The sequence below is a fragment of the Syngnathus leptorhynchus genome, chromosome 17 (genome assembly GCF_054491065.1).
Source record: "Syngnathus leptorhynchus isolate UIUO chromosome 17, UIUO_Slep, whole genome shotgun sequence".
Lineage (NCBI taxonomy): Eukaryota > Metazoa > Chordata > Actinopteri > Syngnathiformes > Syngnathidae > Syngnathus > Syngnathus leptorhynchus.
Genome location: NC_141211.1, coordinates 2,707,856 through 2,733,301, shown reverse-complemented (window position 1 = coordinate 2,733,301; position 25,446 = coordinate 2,707,856). Strand labels below are relative to the sequence as shown.

At 49.3% G+C, this 25,446-nt stretch overlaps 5 protein-coding genes across 8 annotated transcripts; 3 read left to right on the top strand and 2 right to left on the bottom strand.

The window, feature by feature from the left end:
- Window positions 1-490: 490 nt before the first annotated feature.
- On the bottom strand, window positions 491-19,354 carry LOC147042987 (protein phosphatase 1E-like). 3 transcript variants are annotated; one of them, XM_085935283.1, is made up of 7 exons: window positions 19,113-19,354; window positions 5,186-5,307; window positions 4,593-4,792; window positions 4,291-4,479; window positions 4,066-4,209; window positions 3,892-3,985; window positions 491-3,822 (listed from the first exon to the last, which is right to left on the bottom strand). In XM_085935283.1, the coding sequence occupies exons 1-7, from the start codon at window positions 19,172-19,174 to the stop codon at window positions 3,014-3,016; spliced, it is 1,620 nt and encodes a 539-aa protein (XP_085791409.1). In that variant the 5' UTR covers window positions 19,175-19,354; the 3' UTR covers window positions 491-3,013. The 3 variants fall into 3 exon arrangements, with proteins under 3 accessions (XP_085791409.1, XP_085791408.1, XP_085791411.1); XM_085935282.1 differs by lacking the exon at window positions 19,113-19,354 and adding an exon at window positions 11,313-12,931; XM_085935285.1 differs by lacking the exon at window positions 19,113-19,354 and adding an exon at window positions 5,927-11,296.
- On the top strand, window positions 11,937-15,689 carry smg8 (SMG8 nonsense mediated mRNA decay factor). The gene is made up of 6 exons (XM_085935279.1): window positions 11,937-12,894; window positions 13,061-13,558; window positions 13,664-14,060; window positions 14,151-14,296; window positions 14,372-15,253; window positions 15,353-15,689. The coding sequence occupies exons 1-6, from the start codon at window positions 12,274-12,276 to the stop codon at window positions 15,554-15,556; spliced, it is 2,748 nt and encodes a 915-aa protein (XP_085791405.1). The 5' UTR covers window positions 11,937-12,273; the 3' UTR covers window positions 15,557-15,689.
- Window positions 16,792-18,388, top strand: kcnj15 (potassium inwardly rectifying channel subfamily J member 15). The gene is made up of 2 exons (XM_085935286.1): window positions 16,792-16,924; window positions 17,329-18,388. The coding sequence occupies exons 1-2, from the start codon at window positions 16,876-16,878 to the stop codon at window positions 18,378-18,380; spliced, it is 1,101 nt and encodes a 366-aa protein (XP_085791412.1). The 5' UTR covers window positions 16,792-16,875; the 3' UTR covers window positions 18,381-18,388.
- On the top strand, window positions 19,214-23,066 carry LOC147042986 (uncharacterized). 2 transcript variants are annotated; one of them, XM_085935281.1, is made up of 3 exons: window positions 19,214-19,325; window positions 20,080-20,402; window positions 20,506-23,066. In XM_085935281.1, the coding sequence occupies exons 2-3, from the start codon at window positions 20,172-20,174 to the stop codon at window positions 22,381-22,383; spliced, it is 2,109 nt and encodes a 702-aa protein (XP_085791407.1). In that variant the 5' UTR covers window positions 19,214-19,325; window positions 20,080-20,171; the 3' UTR covers window positions 22,384-23,066. The 2 variants fall into 2 exon arrangements, with proteins under 2 accessions (XP_085791407.1, XP_085791406.1); XM_085935280.1 differs by lacking the exon at window positions 19,214-19,325 and adding an exon at window positions 19,330-19,470.
- Window positions 22,641-25,293, bottom strand: vps26c (VPS26 endosomal protein sorting factor C). The gene is made up of 8 exons (XM_085935287.1): window positions 25,104-25,293; window positions 24,502-24,645; window positions 24,182-24,331; window positions 23,973-24,053; window positions 23,805-23,879; window positions 23,577-23,727; window positions 23,311-23,463; window positions 22,641-22,768 (listed from the first exon to the last, which is right to left on the bottom strand). The coding sequence occupies exons 1-8, from the start codon at window positions 25,158-25,160 to the stop codon at window positions 22,686-22,688; spliced, it is 894 nt and encodes a 297-aa protein (XP_085791413.1). The 5' UTR covers window positions 25,161-25,293; the 3' UTR covers window positions 22,641-22,685.
- Between the last annotated feature and the right edge of the window lie 153 nt (window positions 25,294-25,446).

Sequence of the window (25,446 nt, the reverse complement as noted above, 5' to 3'; positions counted from 1 at the left end):
CTTCTTTTTTGTCTCGGTCAAAACCGTTGAAAAAAGTTTGTCACAGACTGCAATGATATTGTTCCACATCGTTTTTACTCCACAACATGCATCGTCTGCGTCTGGTTATTTCTGCGCATGCGTAAAACCTACTAAGTAAATACACTTCCGCCTAAACGGGCGAGAAGCAAACCATTAAGTGTGTTGAAACACTTTCAAATGAGGCAGGACTGAGTTGCGTGTCTCTATAATAGCTTAGGCTAGTACAAGAATAAATTGCGCAACAATGGCTCGTCTATTTTCGTGTCTGAGATATGTGCGTGGGATGCATGCTGAACCCACGCTCGCGCTTCAGTTCATTGTTGATTTGCTTTCGCTTTAAAAGGGCGCAATTGCGCCTTCTCGCCTATAGATGGCAATGTTTCCAACACTATGCCTTTGTCACCATTTACAGTTGGAAAAATTATAATGAAACCTTCTCCCATTGCCACAAAACAAGACATGAGGCAGCTTGAAGTGGAGTTCTAGTCTTTATATACATGATATAGTAAGTCACCAGTTACAATACACATGTATTAGTTATTTACTGTATATACTAGAGGAACACACATCATACACGTACATATTAATTCTATTGAATACTTGCTCTCAATTTAAACGGCACGTGTTCACGGGGGTTCGTTTTGTCCACGGAAAACCCCCCGGGGAACTTTTTTTGTTGTTGTCCCCACCGCATTATTGCTTACAGAGAAAGAAGAGAGGGGAAAAAAAGCTTTTCTGTGTTCCAAGACACAAAGCACATTTCTGAAAGGCTGATGATGACAACTAGAGTGGGCTAACTCTGATTATGAATGAATAAAGCAAAGGCAAATCTTTCAGATGAGTTGAAATCAAGGTTCAACTTCTGACCCCCCCCAAAAAGGGGGGGGGAGGGGGCTATTGTTGCACTCAGTACTCATCAGTGCAACTCTGGGTCACCTCTTGCAGAAACAGCCAAAAAACATTGGAGGAGCCAGGCATATAGAAAATATTACCTTGTTTCATGGAAAACGGGATCAATGACAAAATAGATTAAATGTGCATTTAGTTCAACAGTGTTCATTTTTATCACTATGAAAGAGTAAAGATGAAACCTTTTTGGACAGCACAATGTTATTTAAGCAGTATTCATTTCATAACCAATACGAAACTTCTTGTACTAGCGATTCATGGAGGATCATTAGTAGAATTCAAAAAGGAGTCATTATTGCAAGATGTGTTTTCAAAATAAAACAGGTTGCAACAAAGGGGGGTGGGGGGGCGACTGGCAAAATGTGCTTTAAGGCGGATAAAATAAAGCTGCAGCTACGGCGATCACAATGATTGAATAACTATTGGTGGTTACATGTACAATATGTAGCAGCAGGAAACAGTGACAGCTTTTAAACACAACAAGCCGGCCGGGAGAAGTGAGTGTCGAGTGTCACAAAAATACAGGCATCGCCAAATACCCTCGCACACAACCCCCTAATTTGTATTTTTTACCAACTCTGAAGGCGGAAAAGTTGCCCCCAGGTCTCCGTTCTGTGTCGGTACCGTTTATACAGATCAGCGACACAAATAAAAGGCAAAAAAGTTTTTTATGGGGAGCGACGAACAAGCTACGCACGTACGTCACAGAATGTGCAAATTTGATGGGTCACTTCATCAAGCAGGCGGGAGCAAAGTTGTTCTGATAGCCGTAACGATACGAAAGCAAGTGACCATTTGAAGAAAGAAAAAAAAAAAATACTACCAATATAAAATTCGTCATCATTCATTAAGCACACTAAATGCGTAATGAGAATTAATGGAATTCCATTTAATTACATTAGGCCAGTTAGTGGTTATTTAGCATAAAGGTTGTGAAATATCCAGAAGGTCTATTAGAAGGATTACACGTGGTTTGTCATTTAATTGATGGATTCAAGTGGAGCTATGAATAACGCAGTAATTGACATTAGCATCGCAGAGGTAATTAATACTGTAGTTTTATTTACAGACAACAACAAAAACTGCTAGCTTAGGATCATCAGTGACAAAAAAAAATGTGCAAACAATGGTAAAGGATGAGCTCAAGTGTCGCTTAATATGCGTAGATGTAAGTAAAGAAGCAAGAAGATTAGAAAACTGGACAGTGAAAATCAGCTTGATGTTGGAAACCAAAATAATACACTTGGTCTTTTTTTTTTTTTTTTTATTGTTGTATCTCTATATTGTGAGCTAGCCAACTAACTGGATTCCAATCTTTATTGTCGTTTTATTTTTGGAAACTATCCACTCGGCTGATATGCTAATGGCTATCGAGCTACCCGATTGGTTTAGCTGGCTACTTGGTTTTCAGAAACCAAAATAAATTATGCTGATGATCCAGAGTGTATTAGTACGTTTTGGGGTAAGGTGGCTTTGACAGAAGGCACGTGTTCTGTAGCTTTTCAAGTCTCCACGCTGTGTTCCGCTGACAATAATTGTGTCGGCACACATCCCCAAATCACCCTTTGTCCTCTCCCAAAGGCCCCATTAACGCCGGGCCTAAATCCACATTGGGGAAAGCATGATACAACATCTAAACAGGTAAGTAACTACTAATCTTCTGTAATCCACCACTTAAGCGCTTTTATCTGTAGACGAGTCGTGGGCGGATAACGGGCCGGGGTCGACGGCAGAACGAGAGAGGGGTCAGTGGTATCGGTGTCAAAAACCCTGAAAGGAACCGACCTTCCTCCCGACCCATGAAAAGCAAATGTGGAAAAGTTGCAAATGAGCAGTGTGGAAGGAAGCGTTGGAGCTTCACCGTGATGTGGTGGTATACTTTGGAGCGAAGCTCGTGTTTGGTGGGGTGGCTGACACGGACTACGTTTCATTTGCTTTTTTCTTTGTTTGGGACAAACACCACCAGTCAATTGTCACGTTTACGAACGCAGGAGCCACAACTATCTAAACTAGAAACGTGTCAGATGGGAGGAGGATAAACGGGAGGGAGGGAGGTGGTTCCAGGTTGGGGCGGCGGATCGCGTCAGATGGTGGCGTCGCGGGAAAGTCGGGGCACGGCCGTGCCGGGCCTCCAGATGCCGTGGAGGGGTGAAGAATCGGGCGGCTCGGCGAATCCACGGCGCCACCTGAGGTGGCGTCTCGGCCCGGGCACCCGGCCAGACAGCCAGGTGGTCCGGGGCCCCAGCGGGTCCGTGAAAGAGAGGCGGGATCTGCGCCTCAGCGGGCGCTTCTCTAGGAAGTGCGAGCCCCGCAGGATAGGCATGCGGACCCCCAGCGTGGGCCCCGCGAGGCTGAGGCTGGTTCTGTCCGTGAAGGAGTCGGTCCGATCTTCGTAGGCGAGGTCGGCGGGCGCCGAGCACTGCTGCAGGGGCCATCCGCCGCGGCTTTTGCCGCCGTTGTCCGCCGCGCTGCCCCCCTCGCCGCTGCGCTCCGCCCTTCCCGCGTCCTCCTCTTCCTCCTCCTCCTCCTCTTTGGGTTCCTCCTTAGCATCGGCCACGGGGTCCTCTTCCGCCTCGGCGGCGCCCTCGTCGTCCTCCTCCTCGGTGCTGGTGGGCGGCGGCGGCATGCGCGGGTCCCGCAGGAAGACGGCAACCACGGTGATGTTGTCGCTGGAGCCGGCGTCGCGGGCCGAGGCCACCAGCTTGTGCGCCACCATGGCCGTGTCTCCGGCGTTTTCCTGGAGGTGATCACTCACCACCCGCACCGCCTCGTCCGGACTCACTGTGTCCCAGAAGCCGTCGCAGGCCAGGAGGAGGTAGTCCTCCGAACCGTCTAGCGGGAAGGCGGCGTGGTCGGCGTCGCCGCAGATGTAGGGCTTGTGCTCAGAGTCGCCTGGGGAAAACAAATGCCGGTGAGCCTTTCAAACCTTACCGGACTCTCGGTGCTGGACCGTCAAATTACCGATGGCTCTGGATACCGACAGACTGCCGTTAACCCTCCATGTCCCGAACCAGATCACGCAGCCTCCCAGAGCTTCGATCCTTTGCTTCTCATCCTGCGGACGTTTTAAAAAAAAAAAAAGTCAAAGGTGGTTTTTGGTTCCACACTTTTTCTCATTTGGAACGTCTGTCTGACCTCTCTGTCTGGCTTGTGCGGTTTCATCAGCTCCACCACTTCTCCCCGACGGACCAGAATAACTTGAGAGTCTCCCAGCCAGGCCACGTGCAACGTCTGGCCGCGCAGGAAGGTCACCACGCCCGTGGTGCCGCAGCGCAGGTTCTGCCAGAGGGAGAGCACGGCTTAAAGCTCGCCCGTTGCTTTTCAAGGAGAGGACAAAAAGGCAAAATGTGCCGTCCTTACCTCCCGCGAGGCTTTCCTGACAAAGTGCTCGTCGGTGATTTTGAAGGCCCGGCGCAGAGCCTCGCCGGGGTCTTGGCTTAGCGAGTCCTGGCGAGCCAGGTTGACGTGGAGGTGGTTGGCGGCGTAAATGGCGGCGTCCACGCCTCCGTGTCCGTCAAACACGGCAAAGAACGCCTGTTCTTCTTGATCCTAGAGATACAAAACACATTGTTAGGGGAAACTGGAGACTTTTGGACGGAAAAGACGGAAGGCTCCTAAAGACCTTGAAACTAAGGAAAATCTTTGGAGGCAAGCGGCCAAACCTGAATGTTGAAAAGCGTGTTGAAGTCGGGGATGATGATATGCTTGTCCTCCATCTTGCGCCTCATGTTCTTGATGGCGTGGATGGACGTCTCATAGTAGGGCTGCGGGCGGCGGCGGTAGGGCAGCTCCTTGGTCCACGCGTTGCACGTGGCAAAGAGGCGGTTGAAGATGAGCCGCGCCAACTTGACCGCCTCGATCTCTGACGTGCCATCAAACGGACAGATGAGTCAAGCGTGTCGACAAATTGTTCAGATTCGTGTTTTAAGAAATGATTCAAGACTGTGACAAATAATGTGCATCCCACTTCCAATTTAGGAAAGTCCCCATTTCCGCTGCAAGTAAGTGACACACTTGTCGCTGTCTAAACCCCAGCGGGAGCTGTTTTACTTTTTCCGAGAGGCCGATTAGAGAAGTTGGAAGTTAAGCGAGCGAGCGAGAGAGAGAGCGAGAGCGAGAGAGAAAGAGAGGTCAATTTATTCACTAAAATCCTCAAGTGAAGACTGAAAACACGCCACAAGGTGGCAGCAAAGCACGACTACCGGTGTCCCTCAGAGCTCAATCCGAGAGCCATTCTTGTTAGGATCAGACTCACGTGGTAAGGGTCCGACTCCATCTTCCATGCTCTTGATGAGGTGGTGGATAGTGAGGTCGCTCTGTAGGATGCTGTCCGACGTGGCCCTGGCCAAAGCTGCCGCCAGTGAGCACGGACAGTTACTGTGGATTTGAACAAAAAGCGCACACTTAGCGTCTTCAGAGTTTATTTGGGGAAGTGGAGTGCGTAATGTGTGAGGCATCAACATGCTAATCTCAAGGAAAGGCCGATTCTACTTGTTTGCATCAGAAATCAACTCGGGTCAGCTGGCAGAAGGCAAAACTGTACAAGCGTCATTGAGGGAAGTCACGATCAAGACAGCGGGGGTCTTTCTTTCCATTCATAGATCGCCCCTACTCCACAGAGTAGGCGGATGCTGAGGAGAGGAGATCCGATTGGCCCGGGTGGTCCCGCAGGAGACGAAGGCGGCGCGCCAATGAGAGCTCGCCGGCGCTCGTGCATCACGCTCAAGTCATGTGGCGCGTAGGAGGATTAAAAGAAGCGGCTTAATCGCAACAGCCCCGGAGCGCACAGCAAAAAGTCAGACGTGCATCACTATGTGCGAAGAAATGCATCTCGGCTAGCGGCGTTAGCACATTTACCAATGCTTAGCACGTGACCTTCAGGCCAAAATGTGTCAAAATGGAGATCATATTTTATTATCATTTGATGAAATTTCTTAGACCGGTTCTCGGATTCTTTTTTTTTTTAGATGTCCTTATCTGTGTGTTTGTTACTAACCTCGTCTTTCCCTGACTGATTCAACTTTCAGCTCTCCCATCATGCTTTGCGCAGGAGGCTGCCGGTGTGTGTTCGCCGATGACTCATGCATGCGGCGGTCATGGTTTTTTTTTTTTTCTCTCCCTTGCTTGCTTTTACCCTGCGACGGAGCATCAAGGTTGTTGCCACGGCAACAGAGCCAATTGACAGACAGTCCACCACGTCGGCCGTTATTATTTTTTTTTCTTCTTCGTACCAAAGCCAAGAAACGGAGGTGAGAGCGTCATTTTCCTGCTCTGGCTCTCACCGATCAATCCAAATGCAATTTTTTTGGAAAACAAAACCACTGGTGCGTGCGCAACAGACGCCGGGTTGAGAAAACACGCTATTCTCAAGAGCCGGGATTACATAATTCGCAGAGGGTCCGTTCGTCTTTTGCAACAGCGACTCCTTTAAGGCTGTTAGACGAACGTAAATGAATTCATTTGTACGCACGCACGCACGCAGGCAGGCAAGCCAGGTGCTGCTTTGGCATTAGATAAAAAAAATGTCAAAACAATAAATATAATTTGACACTCATTTATGAAACGTGTTGCCTAGCCTAACTGTCTATATTGTTCAGCAATAATATTGAAAAGTTTCAAACAACCTTTTCCAAAACAGCCCAAATTACAACTAATTAGTATGATGGCCATGTTCCATTGTGAAGTTATTTTGGTCAATTTGTCATCTTTAATAACCTCGACATCCATCCAAGAGAGAAAAGAATAAAATAAATAAAGTCCATTTTTTTTAGAGTGAGCAGGAGCCGTGGCATGAAAGTGACTCATTTATCATTGATGCTATCTTGCGCTATTTGGTGATGTAAGCCTCGCAGCCGTCGCGAGCGTCGAGAGGCATCTCCAGAAAATTAAGTCATTGGAAAAGCAAAGCAAAAAAAACAAGACGACAAAACATATATGAAAGTTTAGGAACCCCCGGCCGGCTCGGCACAAGTGGAAGCGCGGCGTTACGTAAGCCTCGCGGCACTTGGGTCGAGTGGCGGGCCCAGAATAGCTCCCTGTCCAAATTGGCGCTTTTGTGGAGCTCCCCAAAAGGTATCAATCATTTTGCCTTTTCCTTGCTGCTTTACGGCCCACAAACGCCGCAAATATGTTCAGCTGCTGCGCTGGCTCACTTGGCTCGACTTTTCAAACGTCTTTTTACCTTCTAGCTGTGAAATATTTTACTTTAAGCAAGGTTTAGCTTGGGTTGTAAGCGGAAGTGACTTTTTTTTTTTTTTTCCTCCCCCAACCGCCGTTGAGCCACTTCAAGGGCAATCCTGGAGGATTTCGAGTTTGTCTCGAGGACAAGCCGAAGCTGCTTTGGATTCATGTCACCCGCCACTGTCCGCGTCCAGCGTGACTCATCATTTGAAATACGACCGTCGTGAGCAAGCTGGCTCTTAAACGCGCGCCGTCCCGCCAGCTGCGAAGAAAGGAGGACGCTGCATACTTTTTTTTTTTTTTGAAGGTCACCGTGTTGCCAAAAATGGGGCCAACTCTCCAGAGTTGGAATTAATGAAGGCGCCGCCTTTAGAAACGTGGTGTGAGCCACGGCTGGAAAAGACCGGGCGGTCTTCATTTCACTGAGTTTAATTATCTGTTTCGGTAGATGAACATATAAAACATGTTGAACAAGTTGAATGTCAATAGAAGATAGATTTGATAGATATTTTGATTAGATCAGTTATAGACAGAAAAATGTTTTAAATGGTTTTAAATGGGACCCTCGCCAACAAGTCCGGACAGGACCGTCATAAATTCCCCGCGAGTGACTCAACAGTCAGTCAACGAAGAGCGGCAGACATCTTGCCTTGAAAAAGTGCGCAATAACATTCAGCAATAATATCCATCCTTAATAATAGCCAAGGATGGAAATTATGCAAAAGTTCCAGGAGTGTTCCAGGAAGTACAGTCGTAGCAACTCCGGCCGCCCTCGGCGCTAATCCCAACGAGACGCTCTGATTAAGGGATTACGCCCGCTACTAATTTCAAAAGGATGACCTGGGACAGCCCGCCGCCACAACAGCCAGAAGGCGAAAATACGGGAATAGCCTCCAACAAAAGCGCCATCCTAAAACTTTCAAATTGGGACTCGACCAGGTCTTCATTTTTCATTCTTCGTGTGTCTGAAGTCCTTTGCCAGAAAAGTACGAGGTGGCTTCAGTTTTGTTGTTGTTTGCGCCAGAAAGGCCCAAAGAAGCCTGGGATGAAATTTCCCAGCCTCTTAGCGCTCTGATTAAATATTGGAAAGCCAGCAGACAGACAGACAGACGGATGGCGGGGAAAAAAAAAAAAAACTTTTGCAAAGTCCTCACATTCTGTTTGTTGTTGGCTCATACAAGAAAACTCGCTGCTGGTTTATACACAGACCAGGGAAAGCATTTCAAGTGTCCACTCTTTTTTTTTTTTTCTTTCTGTGCCATATCGCTCAGCTCTGGCACAAAACTAGTTCATCTTGAAAGGAGGTCAGTCCATTGCCACGCACGTGGGCCGCTCCCGTTTGTCATCAAAATCACCTTTGCTGCTCAAATGGCGCAGCGTTCTGGAACGTTGCCGTGGCAATGTGACATTTGGCGCCAAGGATCACATCCCACGACCCGCTCGCTAATTGATGGCCGTGCAAATGAAAAAGCTCGTCGGGGCTTAAAAAGGTTGCTTCCGATCAGACCATGCCCCCGCTTTTTTGCCTCTGAACAGCCAGCTAACAAGTAGCAACTATGTAAACAACTAATGTAAACATATATTCTTTATCCTCTGCAAAAATAATCACTGCAGTTGACTGAGTCACTTGCACATAGAATATAATCGATAGAATAATACGCAGGGCGGGTTAAACACGGTGCCACCTATTTGGCGGCGCTGTGGAAAGACGGTTGTCATGACGCCACGGCAGAACTGTCGGCATTCATTAGCGAGGCGGCACTTTTCACACTCACTGTAGACTTAAATACGTGTGTGTGTGTGTGTTTTGCAAGGGAACACTGGAGGAAGCCGGATCAACCCCCTGCGTCTTAACAGCTGTGGGAGTCGCACAAGAGAAGATCTCCTCTCTATTATCTTCTGCTTGTGTGTGTGTGCATGTGCGCATGTGTGTGTGTGTGTGTCTTCACATCTTTGCATTTTTTCTTTTTTTTAATAGCTCGACACATTTTGGCTCATTAGACGCGTGTTTCCGTAACATTTATGGATTACGGGCACATCTCACTAAAATTGATTATCTGACATCATAGATTAGCATTACGTTGGCAGACTTAGTCCATTTTGTCAGTTTAGTCAACGTCAATTGGGCTTTGCCTCAAATTTGGAGATGTCTCTCCGTGTTCTCGAGCTCATTGTCCTGGGTGAACAATTCCAAACTTGAGGTTAAAAAACACGTCCATTAGCCGGCCTCCGCATCCGCCGAGGCGTCGGACTCTCCTCTCGCTCGCCTATTATTAGCTGTTCAGCCCAGAGACAATCTCACGACACGTCGGATGAATCAGCAGACCCGTTGCCTCCGTGAGCTGGTAGACGTCCACGTAGCGGGCCGACGCGCTCGCGAGTCTGCTTGGGCGGCTGCGGACGGTCGTGCCAAAAACGTTTTCACGCGTGAGGCTGAAGACGCCTGCGCGAGTCGCTAGGAAAGACAATCACGCGCGTAGCAAAGGGAAATGACTGGGAAGGCAATATTTGATACCAATCCAAATAAAAAAGCAGAAGCTCAATCAAGTGAAGCTTTTCTTCACTGAAAATTAGATTTGAAGAACAATAGTTATTCTGAGTGTGGCCCACAGCTAAGAGAAATATTTTCCCAACTTTTATATGCCCGAAGCACGTACAAAAAAGGCCTTTCAGGTCAACATTTGCAGATAAACCTGAAAGGCACCTTTGAGCGGGAGCTTCCTGTGCAAAAAGTAGCCAAACAAAACAAGCCTTTAAATGTTTAGACAAAGTCCAATTCGGGGGCAGTGCAATGAAATTTGACCTGCAAATGTGTTCGAAACATGCCTACTTGTGATGCAAGAGCGCAGGAACAGGAAATCCAGGCTGTCGTCACCCTGGCGGAGGAAGCAAAGGGGGTGGAGCCGCGACACAATAACAACGTGCAGGAAGGAAACGGCCCGCCTTGAATGCCGCACAATGTCGAAGCTAAACGCTAACGTGACGGCCTCCACTGGAAAAGGGATGCAGTAGCAGATTATGAGATGGTAGAGGAATGGAAAGTTGAGTTTGCAGTTGGCTTTTTTTTTTTTGCCACAGTCAAGTTCTGGGCTCAAATCCCTGCTCAGGTGCTCAAATCAGCAGTCAAGGCTTGACTTACGAGAAAAAAGGAACTGAGGATGACCTCAAAAAGCCGGCCGGAACAGGATGCATCCAATTTACTCCGACACGCTCAGAAACACCCGACCGAGACTGTCAGAGCCCAAAGCACGTAAGAGACGATTTACCGCATCCGAGTCTGAGCGACTGCGGCGGTGTGACTTCTCTCAACTCACCGAACTGTCAAGCATTTTCACAACACACAATTGGCAGATTAGATTCAAGTTAACCTTCAGTTCGTTTTAGTGATTAGGATTTCACCAAAACCTTAGCTGGGATCTAACTCGAATGAGAACATGAATTAGGATAATCAGTGGATAATACATGTTGCAAAACATCTCCCTCATCCCCCGCGAGTTTCATTCTTGACCTCTGACACAAATGCTCTTCAACACCACTGGAGCACCTCAGAGCACCTCAACACGCCCACGGAGTGTTTAAAAAAAAAAACACACACACTCCTTTTCCAGACACGAGTGCGGCGCGGGTGCCCTAGATGAGTGCTTCCCCTTGCCAGTACACTTCTTTGCGCACCTATTTTGGATTCAAAACCAGGCCAGCATCTCATTTTCACACATTTCTACTAAGTCTGTACACGGCCACATGCGCGCGCGCGCATTCACACAATTCATTTCCAACTGCAGAGTAACGACATTATGTAAGAAGTGCATCATCCTCTAGAATGCATCTTTGATGCTTTTCTTCCTGTCTGGAATTTGTCAAATGGGGGCAAATAACAGAACAGAACCGGTGGGGTTATTTTTAGCCTGTGAGGATGCCCCCCCAACCCCCCTGCCTATGCAACGATGACGTCGACCAGTTACGCAAAATCGGGGGTTCACCTCTGGATTTGGGGGACTTTTTTCCCCCCCTCAAGTGGCTCAGCAGAAGGCCAGTGAATCGAACGTGCAAGTAAAAAAAAAACCAACAACAACGTAATTATGCAACTCGTTATTCCGGGGAAGGGGTCACACCCAGCCTTGTCGTTTATGCTCCGCACCCCCGCGAAAATAAATCCCAGCAACGTGCACATTTCACGTAAAGCAGAAAAGTGTTCACTTAACTATTTGTAGAGGTGCTGCATACACAAATCGAGGCATTCCCCCTCCACCTCGTCCTCACACACCAAGTCCGTCAAGGGGCGCGAGGGCAGCGGGTCGCTGTCCTGCAGAGGAGGGTTCATTTCCCGAAGAAAGAGCTCCAAGAACCGTCGGAAGGTTTTCTCCTCTGCTGCACAGCCGGCCATCATTGCTCATTCCTGGACACGCTTGCACTTGCAGCTCCGCCCGTCGCTTCGCTTCAGTCGGCAGGGAAGACTCGCGGCGACACGCTGGCCCGAACTCGAAGCTGAGGACTTTTGTTCTTCAGGAGGCGAGCTTCCGAGCTAGCTTGTGCCCGATAGCGGAGGGTAAACTACCGGCTTGTGGAGCGAAGATACAAGGGAGGTACTAGCGGACTTAATTTCGCTAAGTGTCGGACTGCCCCCATTCAGTTGACTGCCGAATGGGAGGGCGCGCCGCGAGATGGGATTTCGTCGGATCGGAAGAACGTTGACGTCATTGATGACGTAGACGCGCATTACGTGAACGCGCACGCACAGTACCGTTCTTGGGAAGTCCTTCTAAAACGGAATATATGGAATATGTTTCATTACAAAAAATATAGCAAACAAAAAAGTGGAAGTATATGATTTTGTTAACTGGCTATGGTTTATCCAACTAGTTTTTATTTCGTTTTAAAAGAACATCAACAATAAACCGTGTGGTCTTTATATTTTACTATTCTGGCAAGCTATTTGTCTCCCACACAAATCTATAAAGTTGTTGATGTGTTATTGATATTTTGAAAACCCTTACCCTAACGTCGGTCCTGTAAAAATCATCTTACATAAACTGTGCAGCGAATTTACGCGCGTAAGAACGCTACATTTGTCTTTGTGTTCAGTCGGACATTTTAGTTGGAAACCCCGAAAGTTGGTGCTTCATTATTTTGATACCCCCGGTGTTATCTTTGGGCCATGAGAAGATGAAGGAAGTCAACATGGCCTTCCCCGTGAGCTTGGAGGCGCTTCTGCGATCGGCCGTCTCAGAAGACGCCGAGCACCGGGACGACGGTCTGTGCGTGGTGGGCATCTTCGGCAAAAGTGATATGCAGCTGTGCGCCCTCAAAGAGTCCCTCGTCAACACTCTGGCGGACAAGCACGTCTTCTCCGCGTTCGGCGGTGGCGACAACGGGGACGGCAGCGGGGGCATCCAGGCGCTCTACAACCCGGACAACCGCGTCTTGTACCTGATGCTGACCTCCGTGTGCGACGGCCGCCAGCTGCTGCGGGCCTGTCAGTCCCCGGGCGCTGGCAGCGGCCACGCCGATGCGCACGACTTTTGGAAGGGGCTGGAGCGTCAGCATTGTCTCCGCCTGCTCTACTTGTTCTCGGTGTGCCACGTCCTGCTGCTCGTCCACCCGAGCCACACGTTCGACGTCACCTACGACAGGCTCTTCCGAGCCCTGGACGCCCTGAGGCAAAAGGCGCTGCCTCTCATCCGGGCCGCCGTCAAGGACTGCCCGGTGTCCAAGGAATGGAAGGTCAACTGTCGGCCGTGCCCGCCTCGGCTCCTCTTCGTCTTCCAGATGAGCGGCACTCTCAAGGTCCTCCATTTACAAGAAATATACAGAATTTCAAAAGTTTTCACTGTTCACTTCAAACCACAAATATCGGTTTGATGGAAGTATTGTGCCTTCAGTCACTTGTTTTTTTTTTTATTGTTGCACTAAAACTGTCAACGTTTCTACATGGGTCCTTTCCTCTCTCCAGGTCCCCAATGGTTCAGAGTCAGGCGCCCACCCGGACAAACCCAAGAAGCACTCGCCTAGGCGGCGTCTGCAGCACGCCCTGGAGGATCAGATCTACCGCATCTTCCGCAAAAGTCGCGTCCTGACCAACCAAAGCAGCAACTGCTTGTTCACCGTGCCCGCCAACCAGGCCTTCGTCTATGTTCTGGCCGCATCTGATGAAGACTCTGTGGGCTCCCTGCTGGGCCAGCTGCGCTCCAACTGCATCCGGTGCGAGCAGGACTCGGGCACGTTGGTGTCCGGCCCGCGGCGCTACCAACAGATGCGGCCCTCGGCCCGACAGGGCGTCGTGGAACAATCGGGCGTGACTGTGGGTGCCGTGCCGACCGACTGCAGTTTGAAGGAGTTCCTCTGGCAGCACGTGGAGCTGGTTTTGAACAAGAAAGGCTTTGATGACAGCGTGGGACGGAACCCACAGCCATGCCACTTTGAGCTGCCGTCCTACTCCAAGTGGGCACAGGTCAGATATTGAAAGTCCACACCACCTCAACCCTTGAGCAATTCATTGGTCAGGTCAGACAAAAACCTTCACAACTCAATTGAAATTCTTTTTTCTCTGGCTCAGGTGGCGCTGAAGCTCCACCAGGCGCTGGCCGGTGGCGAAGAGGAGGACGCGGCCGAGATGGCGGCCAAGGTTCAGGCTCAGCTGAAGGTGTTGGACGGCTTCCTGGACGCCGACGCCAAGTTCTCAGAGAACCGGTGCCAGAAGGCGCTGCCCCTGGCCCACAGTGCGTACCAGGCCAACCTGCCACACAATTACACCACAGCCGTGCACAAGAACCAGCTGGCGCAGGCGCTGCGCGTCTACAGTCAGCACGCACGTGGCGTGGCCTTCCAGCGCTATGCCCTGCAGGTCCATGAGGACTGCTATAAGTTCTGGAGCAACGGGCACCAGCTGTGCGAGGAGCGCAGTCTATCCGACCAGCACTGCGTTCACAAGTTTCACCTTCTGCCGCAATCGGGTAGGAGCATCGAAAGCTATTGGCTGGCTGCAGCCTGAGGAGGTGCGTTTTATTCAAAGCATGTATCTCCAAATTTTCTTTGGTGGCTAGGAGAGAAAACGGACATGGATCACAACCCGCCCATTCTGAACCACAACAGCAGGGGGCGCTCCACAAGCTCCTGCAACTGCGGAAGGAAGCAGGCGCCCCGCGACGACCCCTTTGACGTGCAGGCGGCAAACTACGATTTTTACCAGGTCTTTTTTAGATTGAGAAAAAAAAAAAAGTCCAGCGCTCACCCGTGTTGCCTTCTTGCCTTCACCATCTTGCAGGCCCTGGAGGAGAAATGCTGCGGGAAGCTGGAGCGGATCAACTTCCCCGTTTTCCAGCCGAGCACTCCCGACCCGGCCCCGGCCAGCAACCAGGCAGAGCGCCCGCCGTCCGAGGCCGACGGCGACCGCCTAAGGGAGCCCAGTGCCGCCCACAGCCACACGCCCGGCGACACCAGCCTGAGCTTGGCGCTCAGCCTAGGCCAGTCCACCGGCAGCTTGGGTCCTTACGGGGACGGCGAATCGACGACGACGGCCGGCACCGACGGCCAAGTGCAACAGAAGCGTCCGAGCCTGGCCGACCGCCAACCCTCCACCGTGGAGTACCTCCCGGGAATGATGCACTCGGGCTGCCCCAAGGGCCTCCTGCCCAAGATCTCCAGTTGGTCCCTGGTCAAACTGGGCCCGGCCAAGTCGTACAACTGCCACACAGGGTTGGACCAAGCCGGCTTCCTCCCCGGCGCCTCCTTCCTGCTCCCGTGGGACTTGATGATCCGCTCCCGGTCAGAGGATGACCCGGGCGAGTCCCTGGATGGCGGCGCATCTTCATGGCCGGTCCCCAACAAGACGCTAGTGGGAAAGCGGGGGGGCGCGGGCGGGCCAGGTAGGACCCGGCGGCGGGACGACTCGGCGCGGGCCTACGTGGGCTTTGAATACGAAGACGGCCGGGGGCGGCGCTTCATCGGCTCGGGGCCCGACAAGGTTGTTAAGGTGCTGGGACCGGGCGGCGCCAAGGAGCCTGCTGGCAGGGTGCTCAACAGCGACATGCCCCTCTACGTGCCGTCGCCTTCGCAGGGACGAGGAGTGAAGCCTCACTTTGCTCAGCTGATGCGGCTTTTCATCGTTGTGCCAGACGCCCCGCTGGAAGTCACCCTCAACCCTCAGGTGAAAACGTACACCGCGGAAAATGAAATCTTCAAACTTTACAACCTCAATAATTACTAACTTGGGCTCACTTCTCATGGGCACGGATGTATTTTGCAGGTGCAGCCCGGGCCGCCGCCCTGCCCGGTGTTCCACCCGGAGCAGACGGACTTGGTGCTGCCACCCGACGGCCTTTGGGTGCTGCGCTTCCCGTACGCGTATGCCACAGAGCTGGCACCCTGCTATCCACCCAAGGAGAACCAGCCCCTTGGCAACTACAAGGTGCTGCGAGGAATCCTCAAAGCCAACACGCAACCCCAGTGAACGCCTCCTCCAATGTGCAATCTCGCAAACGGCCACACGAGGGCGACAAATGTTTAAGAATTCCCCCGATAGCCACACAAATCTTTTGCTCCAACTGCATCTTGATTGTTGAAATAAATCTGTTTTGCATCAACATAAACCGTGGCTGTATTTTACCTTGTTTCGGGATTGCTATTCCGTTTATAAAACAATTGCATTACGCAATCACCCAATTATCTTTGTAGCTTGAAATGAAAAGTCTAAAAAATGATTTTCAAGATAGTCCACGAAGAGTAGTTTCCATTTTTAAAGATTAAATTTAAATGCACCCAATCAACATTAATTCCAGAATCTACCCATTTGAATCAGAGAGTACGCCGAGTACAATGTCCCTGCAGCTTTGATAAGCAACACGGAAACGGGTCGGTGTGATATGGTTGTGTCACGCGCGCGCAGCGCACGTATATAACCTGAAGGAATGTAGCCAATAACAATGCAGTTAATAACAAAGCTCGCTATTCAAGGTCATTGAGCGGGACACCAGGACATCAAGTGTTCTTTTCCACATGGGGTCAAAGATGATCTGTTTTTGTTTACAGATTTTTTATGTCTCCCAGAAGAAATTTGATTTAATTTGACCCTGGGCCAAGCTGTCACCATCGTAAAACCTTTTACTGACTTTCAGACAATGGATTTAGGAAATCATTTAGCATGACCAATCATCAACTAAGAGTACAAATATAATCACTGCAGTACAATTATATAAAATTAAAAAAAAAACAGGATAACACTGCCCAAATCAAAACACTCAAGAAAATAGCAAATGCTACATGACCATTGTTTTGTATTACGTGATGAAGCGGAAAAATAAACAAATCGAACACGCTAATCCTTTAATAAGTGACAACATTGACAAAAACATTGGAACACTGCCAAGCCCTTGCTCCTTAATCTGCTCAATTTCCCGAGTCATTCATAAAACACCTCTTGTGTTGCCCAAAAAGCCAAATGTGGCATCATCCCTAAAAAGCTTCTGAGCATTGCTTTCAATTGCGGGACCACTATCAGTCTCGTGGTGACCTTTAGAGTAGGATTGGCGTAAATCTGGGCGAGTGTTGAAAGCGACAACAATTGTGAAACAAAAAAATGCCAAAACAAAACATCACGTCTGTCTGGAGGGGCTCATTCCCTCACACCCCTCCAACTTTCTTTCTGGTGGCCAGGTACACGAGAGGAGGGGGAATTACTTGATCGTTTTCCACAGTGTGCTAAAGTTCACCTGGCGAGGCGGGACAAAAGGAGGAGAAAGAAAATCTGAAGACGACAACAGCTGAGCGGAGATGTTGACGGGCCGGCGTGATCACACATACGAGGTGAAGAAGACCCAAGGTGAGAAGGGCCGCAAATTCGTCACAATGACCTCAATTAATGTTCTCTTGCAATGGTTTACTGCACTAAAGTTAACTTTCAACCCAAAACTGCATTCTTTGACCCAAGACGGATTTTCCAATGTTCTTTGCATTTATTTTCGCATTAAAATGACGACAATGCACCTTAAATTATTCAATTGTGATTAGTTTTTTTAAAGAGTGTTGGAGGAGTGAAAAAAGTTTCCACTTATTTTATTTCAACGGTTTAATTTTTAACTCCGAGTCATTACAGCTGGAACTCTAGTCAAACTCTACAGTAGCTTATCATCGAATTATTTACAGCGCATAATTATTGGTCAACTAACTTCACCTTATCTGCTTTATACTTTTTGAGTTTTAACTACTTAGGTTCTATGTCCACAGTTTGTCCCAAGACCCGAATAGCTAAACCCGCGATGGACGTGAGGAAAGCGGAAGTCCGTCGGCGTATCGTCTCCAAAGACGGCCACAACAAGGTGCGCATCAACAACGTGGAGGGCATGGTCAAGCTGTACTTGCATGACATCTGGACCACGGTGGTGGACATGAAGTGGCGCTACAAGCTCACCCTCTTTGCCTCTACCTTCGTCATGACGTGGTTTATCTTCGGCGTGTTCTTCTACTTGATAAGCCTGGGCAACGGCGATTTTGAGCCCAATCTCAGCTCCAACCACACTCCCTGCCTGGAGAACGTCAAAACCTTCACCGGCGCCTTTCTCTTCTCGCTGGAGTCGCAGACCACCATCGGGTACGGTTTTCGCTACATCACCGAGGATTGCCCGCTGGCCATCTTTACGCTGGTGGCCCAGCTGGTCATCACCGGCCTGGCCGAGATCTTCGTCACGGGGGCTTTTCTGGCCAAGTTGGCGCGACCCAAGAAGCGAGCCGAGACCATCAAGTTCAGCCGCAATGCGGTGGTGTGTCGCCGGCAAGGACAATTCTGCCTCATGATTCAAGTGGCCAACATGAGGAAGAGTCTGCTCATCCAGTGTCATCTCAGCGGCAAGCTCCTCCGCTCCTACGTCACCCAAGAGGGCGAGAAGACACTAGTCCACCAAACTTCGGTGGACTTCTTGATGGACTCCAGCAGCGAGTTCCCCTTCCTCATCCTGCCGCTGACTTTCTACCACATCCTGGACGAGCGCAGCCCACTAGCCGGGTTGACTGCGGAAAATCTGCACAGCAGTGAAATGGAGCTGCTGGTGACGCTCAACGCCACCATGGAGTCCACGGCGGCGACCACTCAAAGCAGGACGTCCTACGTGCCCAACGAGATCTTGTGGGGCTACGAGTTTAAGCCGGTGATTTTCAGCACGGCCGACGGGAGGTACGTGGCCGACTTCAACTTCTTTGATAAAGTGAAGCTCAGCAATGACGCCGCATTCCCCAAGAACACGGACAAACTGAAGCTGGAGCAAGACGACAACAAAGACTAATCGAGTCTGCAATCGAGAACATGTTACACTCCTGATTGATACTTCTGCTGCACATGCCGATGTCATTTGTTAATTTTTTTGTGTGAGAGAAAAAAAAAAGAAACTTAATATATTCCAGAGTGAAAAGTTATCCGTTGTGGAAAAAAAAAAAAGTTTGTCCTATTTTTTCACCTCTCTTTTTAGTGGACTTCACACTCCTGTTGTGACAACATTTGAAACTATTTTCTATAAACACTAAAAACACAGCTCATGTTTTCACTGACATATTGTATACAAACATAGCAAAAAATAATTATAGTCCGTCTAACCAAGCTGCTATAAAGTGCATACAGTACGCGAGTTGAATGGCACAACTATCTTCTTGATTTGTGTTGACAATGGACAATAATTTGAAATACAGGCTACTGCCACCTACAGGAGCTCAGAGAAACGGCAACAACAGTTGAAGAGAAACTGCATAATCTTCTTGATACGTTTGGGCATTTTTTTCTTTTGTTTTTTGTATTTAATTTGCTAATATGTAAAAGTGGTCTGTTAGAAATAATTCATTTTTAAATTCTCATACAAACTACTAGAACGTTCTCCTACGCTCTTGTTTTGGCGATTAATCATAGTTTTGATTGCTATTGGTAGTAGTTCTATAGATAATGTCAATTATTATGCTTAAAAAATAATAATTATGGCTTTCCAGTAGCGGTTTGATAAGAAAGATAAGAAAGAAAAGCTTCCTACCAGCTCTTCGATGACGATGTCCACCATGAACGAAACTTTCCGCGTCCATCTTGGGGTCGCATTGGATTGGGCTGTGACGTCACAGGTTCGGTCCACCAAAACTTCCACAGGTTAGGCGTCGGCCTTAATCTTTGTACAAAAGATGACGTCACAGGCAATCGGGGACGTGTGTCTGTGGTAGGTCATGCGTCGCCGTGACGTCACACTGTGAATGTAAGTATGTGACTCGAGTTTCTGTGTTGTATGTCCTCTTGTTACTCAGCTCCTACAAGAGTCACACAAATATTCCATTTCTTATTTGTCATCGATTTGACTCCCGACAATGCTGTAAAGAATTTGCTGTTTATTGCCTACACAGGTGAGTCACACGGACAATACAAGCACATGTAGTTCACAAACTTATCAATATGAAGAAGTGTTGAAGGAATGGAAAGTTACAAACAGCGAGTGACCTGACAAGCTGGAGAATTTGGGGGAATTAAATTTCAATATAAAACGTGAGGAATGAAATCTGTTAAGAAATATCTGTAGTACAGATGACATATTCCAAAATGATATTATGTATATGTATACTCATCTATAATTTAGCGACAAAGATGAATGCTAACGGTTGCTATGACAACGTACTGTTTATTTAGTGGTCTCAAACATATGGCCTGGGGGCAATTTGTGACCCGCAGGTTGATATATTGCAAACCCCAACTTGATATCCCTGATGGACGAAATTACGACAGCCACAGCTTTGTTGTGTTGTAACATTATTATTATTATTTTTTTTAACTCACTAATGAATTGCGCCATAGTTCAAACTTTTGGAGAAAAAGTTGTCATGACTCAAGTAGCCATGCTGAGGAGGATGTGCAGTGTTAATATCAAGATGTTAATATTTAAAAATCAATAAAACACAATCAATGAGAACATTTGAAGTCTTGACAACTTTTAATTTTCCCACAAACCTCTTTTGCAGTGAGATTTTGACCTTTCAGTCATTCGCCGTCAGGCGTTGTCAAAATCGATGACGTCGTCCGACCGGTGAAGTTGCGTCCAAGCCATCTCGAGATGGACGACGAAGAAACTTTCCCGAAGGAAGTCATCCTGGTGCTGGTGAAAGCCAGCTTCGAGCAGATTTCGGCGACCCAGTGGGCTCTGTTGGTGGCGGGAACCCCCGACTCGGAGACCCAGGGCATCCTCGCTGACACCATCGGCGACGTGATCCAGAGGATCTCCTCCCAAGTGGTGAGGCACCTGATGCCTGCCATCACCGAGCACCTGCAAGAGTCTCAGTCTCAGGTCAGAACCGTTGTGAAAGAGCCCACTCACGCGTTTTAAGAGGATGGTCCCGATTATGCAAGCTTGCGAAACTGTACCTAAAAATATCTTCCACCCGCCGCAGGTGAGTAGCGCCATCAACCGGTGCAGTCCGAAGCTGAGCGAGTGCATTACCGAGACATTCGCCGCCGCCTTGGACCTCCCGCCGCAGAAGTACGAGGGCTCGGGGGAGCTCACCACGCTGGTGGAGTCGGAGGTGAAGCACCGGGTGACGTCGGCCTTGTCCGTGGCCCGGAACGCCAACGAGTGGCCTTCGGAGCCCACGCTCTTCATCCGCGGCACCATGTCCAGCGTGGGCAACCTGGCCTCCATCTTCCGGAAAGCCGTGGAGTATCTGAGACACGTGTTCGCTCGGGCGCGCACGCCGTGCGTGGTGCTGTGCGGCCGCTCGGCCATGAAAGCAGGCGACATGACCAACGCCGTGAGCAGAATCCTCATGAAGTGGTCCCGCAACAATAAGGGGGAGAAAGTGGCCAACGTGACCACAATGACCCAACCCCAACCCCAAATCAAACCCAGCCAAGTCGAGAAGATAGTGGACGTGGAGACGGTGAGTCCGGATCCTCACCCGGACAACTTGGACATACATAGCGATGACTCCGAGTCGTTGCTCACGGAAAGCGCCAAGATGGCTGCGATGGAGATCACCAGAAGTATCATCCAGGAGCCCATTGGTGGCTCCGGGGACCGTGTGGAGAAACTGACACGTTTCAACCTCAACTTGAAGGTCATTTCCAACAAAGTGAAGAATTTCTTTAGCTCGCAGCAGCCGGCCAGTCCGTGCGGCAGCGTCACTTTGCGCAAGATGCGCTTCTTTAAGTTTGCGCGCATGCAGTTTGCACGCATGTTGGGAAGAATCAAGCGTGCCTTCAAGAACCAAGAAGGGTGTCTGGTGTGCCTCAAAACAGATCAGCAAAAGTCTCCAAGAGGGGACTCCAAAGGCACCTTCAGGTCCAGCACCTTGCACGTCAGGCCGTCGCAGTGTCCCAAGTTTGAGTTTGAGGCCATCCAAGAGATGGTGAACAGGTTATTTGAAGACCTCAGCAAGCTGGACCCGGACGTTCGCGCAGTCAGAATCCAGCGCTACATGGACGAGAAGCTGCGAGGCGTTTCGCAAGAGCTCACCTCTCGTCTGTACGAGTATATCATGTCTTGTCAGAGCGAAGTCTACGAGGTGCCGTCGAGCCGCTCCAACACGCCTTTCGTGGACTCGGTGCTGTGGGGCCGGCGGGGGAAGAAGAACTGGGACGGCGGGCAGAAGTTCTCCCCGGAGGTCTTGTACGCCATGACGGAAGACGCGGCCTGGAGGTTCCTGCAGCAGCTGCTCCTCTGGCTGGAGACGGAAGACGGAGACACATACGCGGACGAAGTGTCCGGCGCCGTCGGGGAGATCAACCAGCTGGTCGTCACGGCGCTCAACACGGAAGAAACCCGGGGGGAAGAAATCTCCAGAGAGACTTCAAACGAGATGGTCAAGGAGGACACCCCCAAGTTTTCCTCCTACGCTCCCGAAAGCGCCCTGAGGACCTCGGCCTCTTCTGTTGGAGAACCGCTGTCCTTGAATGACCTGAGCGAGGTCTTGGCCTTCGCGCTGACAACGCAGCTAGGCCAGCGCCTGCCCAGGAAGTGCAAGAAGTCGCTGAAGGCGGATGACCTGATGCTGGTGGTGCAGCAGCTGTCCTCCAGGGCGTTGAAGGAGATCAGCCCGGGCCACGTGGACAACATTGAGACGTTGGCCAATGTGGAGCAGGTGATCGTACCGGTAGTAAAAAATCTCCTGGCCGAGTTCGGCACGCCCGATAAGTTGGTGGAGGCGGTGATGTTGGACGAGGCGCATTTTGACAACGTGGTGACAAAACATCTCACAGACCAACTACGAGCCCCCCGGGAAGCGCCCCAGGGTCCCCTGGCATCCTTAATGTGCTGCTATCCGTGTCGCTGATCCCGTTGGAAGTTATCGATCACGTGTTGCGCGTGAATCGACTACCACAAACTGCAGGTTCTCAGGCCGAGCGAGTCGTGAACCAAACGTGGCGGATTAAGTTTGACTCGCTAAGCTCCAGCCATCGGACTTCAGTTGGACTGGAGTTGCTGGTTCGCCTTTCAATCTTGTGCGCCGCTTCATTCAAACCTGAAAAGGGGAAAAGCTGCACTTTCAGAGACATTATAATTTTTTTTTAATTAAATGAATCAAACCTCGATTCTTCAACTCTTTTTATTCAGCCATACAAAACTCCCGTGGACTCAAAGTCTACACAGCTTCAGGGGGAAGTTCTCCGTGATCAGGTGGTCGTCGTGGAGCACGATGACAACGTTGACTTCAAACTCTACGAGGAAAACAAAGGCGTAGTTTAGCTCAGCACACAGGCAACAAACATGGCAGTGTTAAAGCGATCATATTGAATCACACCAGACGTGGTATGGATATTTTTATTTTCTTGTATTTCCCTATAGAAGTGGGGACAGTTGCTAAATCTGTTTTTTTTTTTTTTTAAATCAGCGGCGAAAAAGTATTTACATAAATTACATTTCTGTCCTATATTTTGTCTAGATTTCAAAATGTGTTGCAGTGAGTGAGCATCGCTCAGCGTTCTTCTCAGTTATATATCTGTAAATAAATTACTTGGCAAAAAAAGTTCATTTTCTCCGCTTTTTATCCAGAAACCAATTTTGGAAGCCAAACCGAGCCATGCGCTACCACGGATGACTGAACAGAGGGTTTTATTCTTTCAAGAATAACAGTTTACCACCTCTTAAGATGAACTGGTCCATCTGTCCATTGGAAGAGTAACAGGTTTGCCCACCTCCGCCTTCCACAGTGCATATTGTAAACGTTGCTCGACAGCGGGCGCTTTGGGTGCCTACTGACCCACTTTGAAGTTGGTGGTCTCCAGGGTTGGGCAGGTGAAGAGCCTGGGGAACACCATGTAGATGGGAATGGGCAGTCCGCGGCACACGTCGCCTTCGGCTATCTGGATGTTTTGGATCTCGGTGGCGTCTCGGGCGTAACCTTCGGCGCAGCCTGCCCAAGAAAAACATGCACGAAGCAAAACATTTATTTTCATGTCATTTGGGGATGCCGACGTCCTCGACGAGAAAATGGAACGCTCGACAAAGTCAAGGAAGCCGGCTCACCGCAGGTTTCCACTCGAACCAGCTGCAGCTCGATGCTCTTGATGGGAACGTCGGAGCTTTCCACCATCACCTCTCCGGTCAGCGGCCGGCTTACGGCGCAGGTGGTGGTGTCCAGGTGGCCTCGGATGACAAACTTGGGCAGTGAACTCCGCTGAGAACCAAGATGGTGAGCAAGTCAGAGTTGGGGTTTGACTTCGGGGGAGTTTAAAAAAAAAAGGTTTGTGCCACCTCGCGGATGTTCTGCAGGGTGTCGGGGGTGATGGTGAACTTGAGCGGGGTGGCGCTGACGTTTGCTTTCTGCGGCTAAACATAAGACGCAGCAACACATGGCAAAAATGACATTTAGAGGGTTATTTAAAAAAAAAAAAAAATCACTTTTGAGTGTGTTTTTCCTACCTGACAGTGCACGATGAACTCGCAGGTCCTGCTGAGGTCTTTGGCCAGTAGCGAGCGCTTTAAGTCACAGCGGAGAGTGTACTGCATCCAATAAACACCATTTTTGTGAGATGACAAGTTTGTTCGACTGAAACAATAATGCGGACTACTTTGAACATATGCAGAAAAACAGCAAGAACGGAGACAGATGGCTCCGTGTACGCGCCGACCTGGATGTTGACAAAGACCCCATGGTAGGTCTCGTACAGAGCCTTATTGCCTTTGGCTTTGAGGGGGAACTCGAAGGGGATCTCGGTCTTGCCTCCCGGGATCTTTCCGGCCTTGGCGACCTCGATGCTGCAGCTGATCAGCGAGATGGGCTGAAGAAGCAAAGTCAAATCAAGACCGTGGCCCAATGCACTCGGGGGAAAAAGTGGACATCCTTTGAAATGTATTGGTCTATTCCATAGGGAGACAAAGTTTTCAAGGCTATTTTTGGCCTCAGGGTCACGACAAAGACAAATTTGAACACTCATCTCATTTGTGTTACCTTGACTGAGTTGTAGAAGGCCTCAAAGACACCCACACTCTTGGAGCTCAGCTGTAGATTGACCAGGCCCTCCATGCTTAGGGAGATGCCATGATGCTGCATCGCCTCCTTACATGCCAGCACGATAACGCCGGCCACGGGCTCCTGTAAGATAATTAGAAAGGAACATATACGTCACCGCCTGTGGCAACACTGAAGACAAAACCCGATCAGTTCCTGATTTTGAATACCAAAACAAATTCACACAGGGTCCAATACAGATATAATCAACACAAGTCAAATGGGTTTTGTCTGGATGAGACTGGTTTGACGTACAGTATGATCCAGCACAATAATACAATTCTGTCCATTTTAATAGGAGTTTAAATGACAAAATTAATTGACAATTATTTTGCTGGGGGGGGGGGGAGCTGTCAGTTAGAAATAAATCGGTTTCGCGTACAAGTTGCCTTTTCGCCCCTATTCAACTTGGATTCAAACGGTTCAAACTAAACATTTGAGAAAAGAAAAAGCTAACGAGAAAGTCATGAGACGATGATAGCGTCTCCCCGTCAGTCGGTTAGCTGAGCCCGCTAGCATCACTTCACGTTCGACATACTTACACTCTCATGATAAACCTTGTTGGCCCTTTTCAGTCGTATGTCCAACGTGACGCTCATCTCCGGTCGTCACACGCCAAGTCAGTCGTTGCATGTAAAGAAAATGTACATCTTGGGCAACTTGGCCAACTTAGATGGCTTGAATAGTTACTTCCGGGATCTAAGCGGAAACCACCATGAGTATCCTGAGACTTTTCCGGTACAAGTTTCAAAGTAAAACAAATGCCAAGCGCCTTATTTACATATTCTTTCCAAATTAATTTTCGATCGTGTATCATGATTCTCGAAAGTCAGGGACAACAATTGATTTTATACATTCATTTTGGCGTTATTAGAATATGGTCAA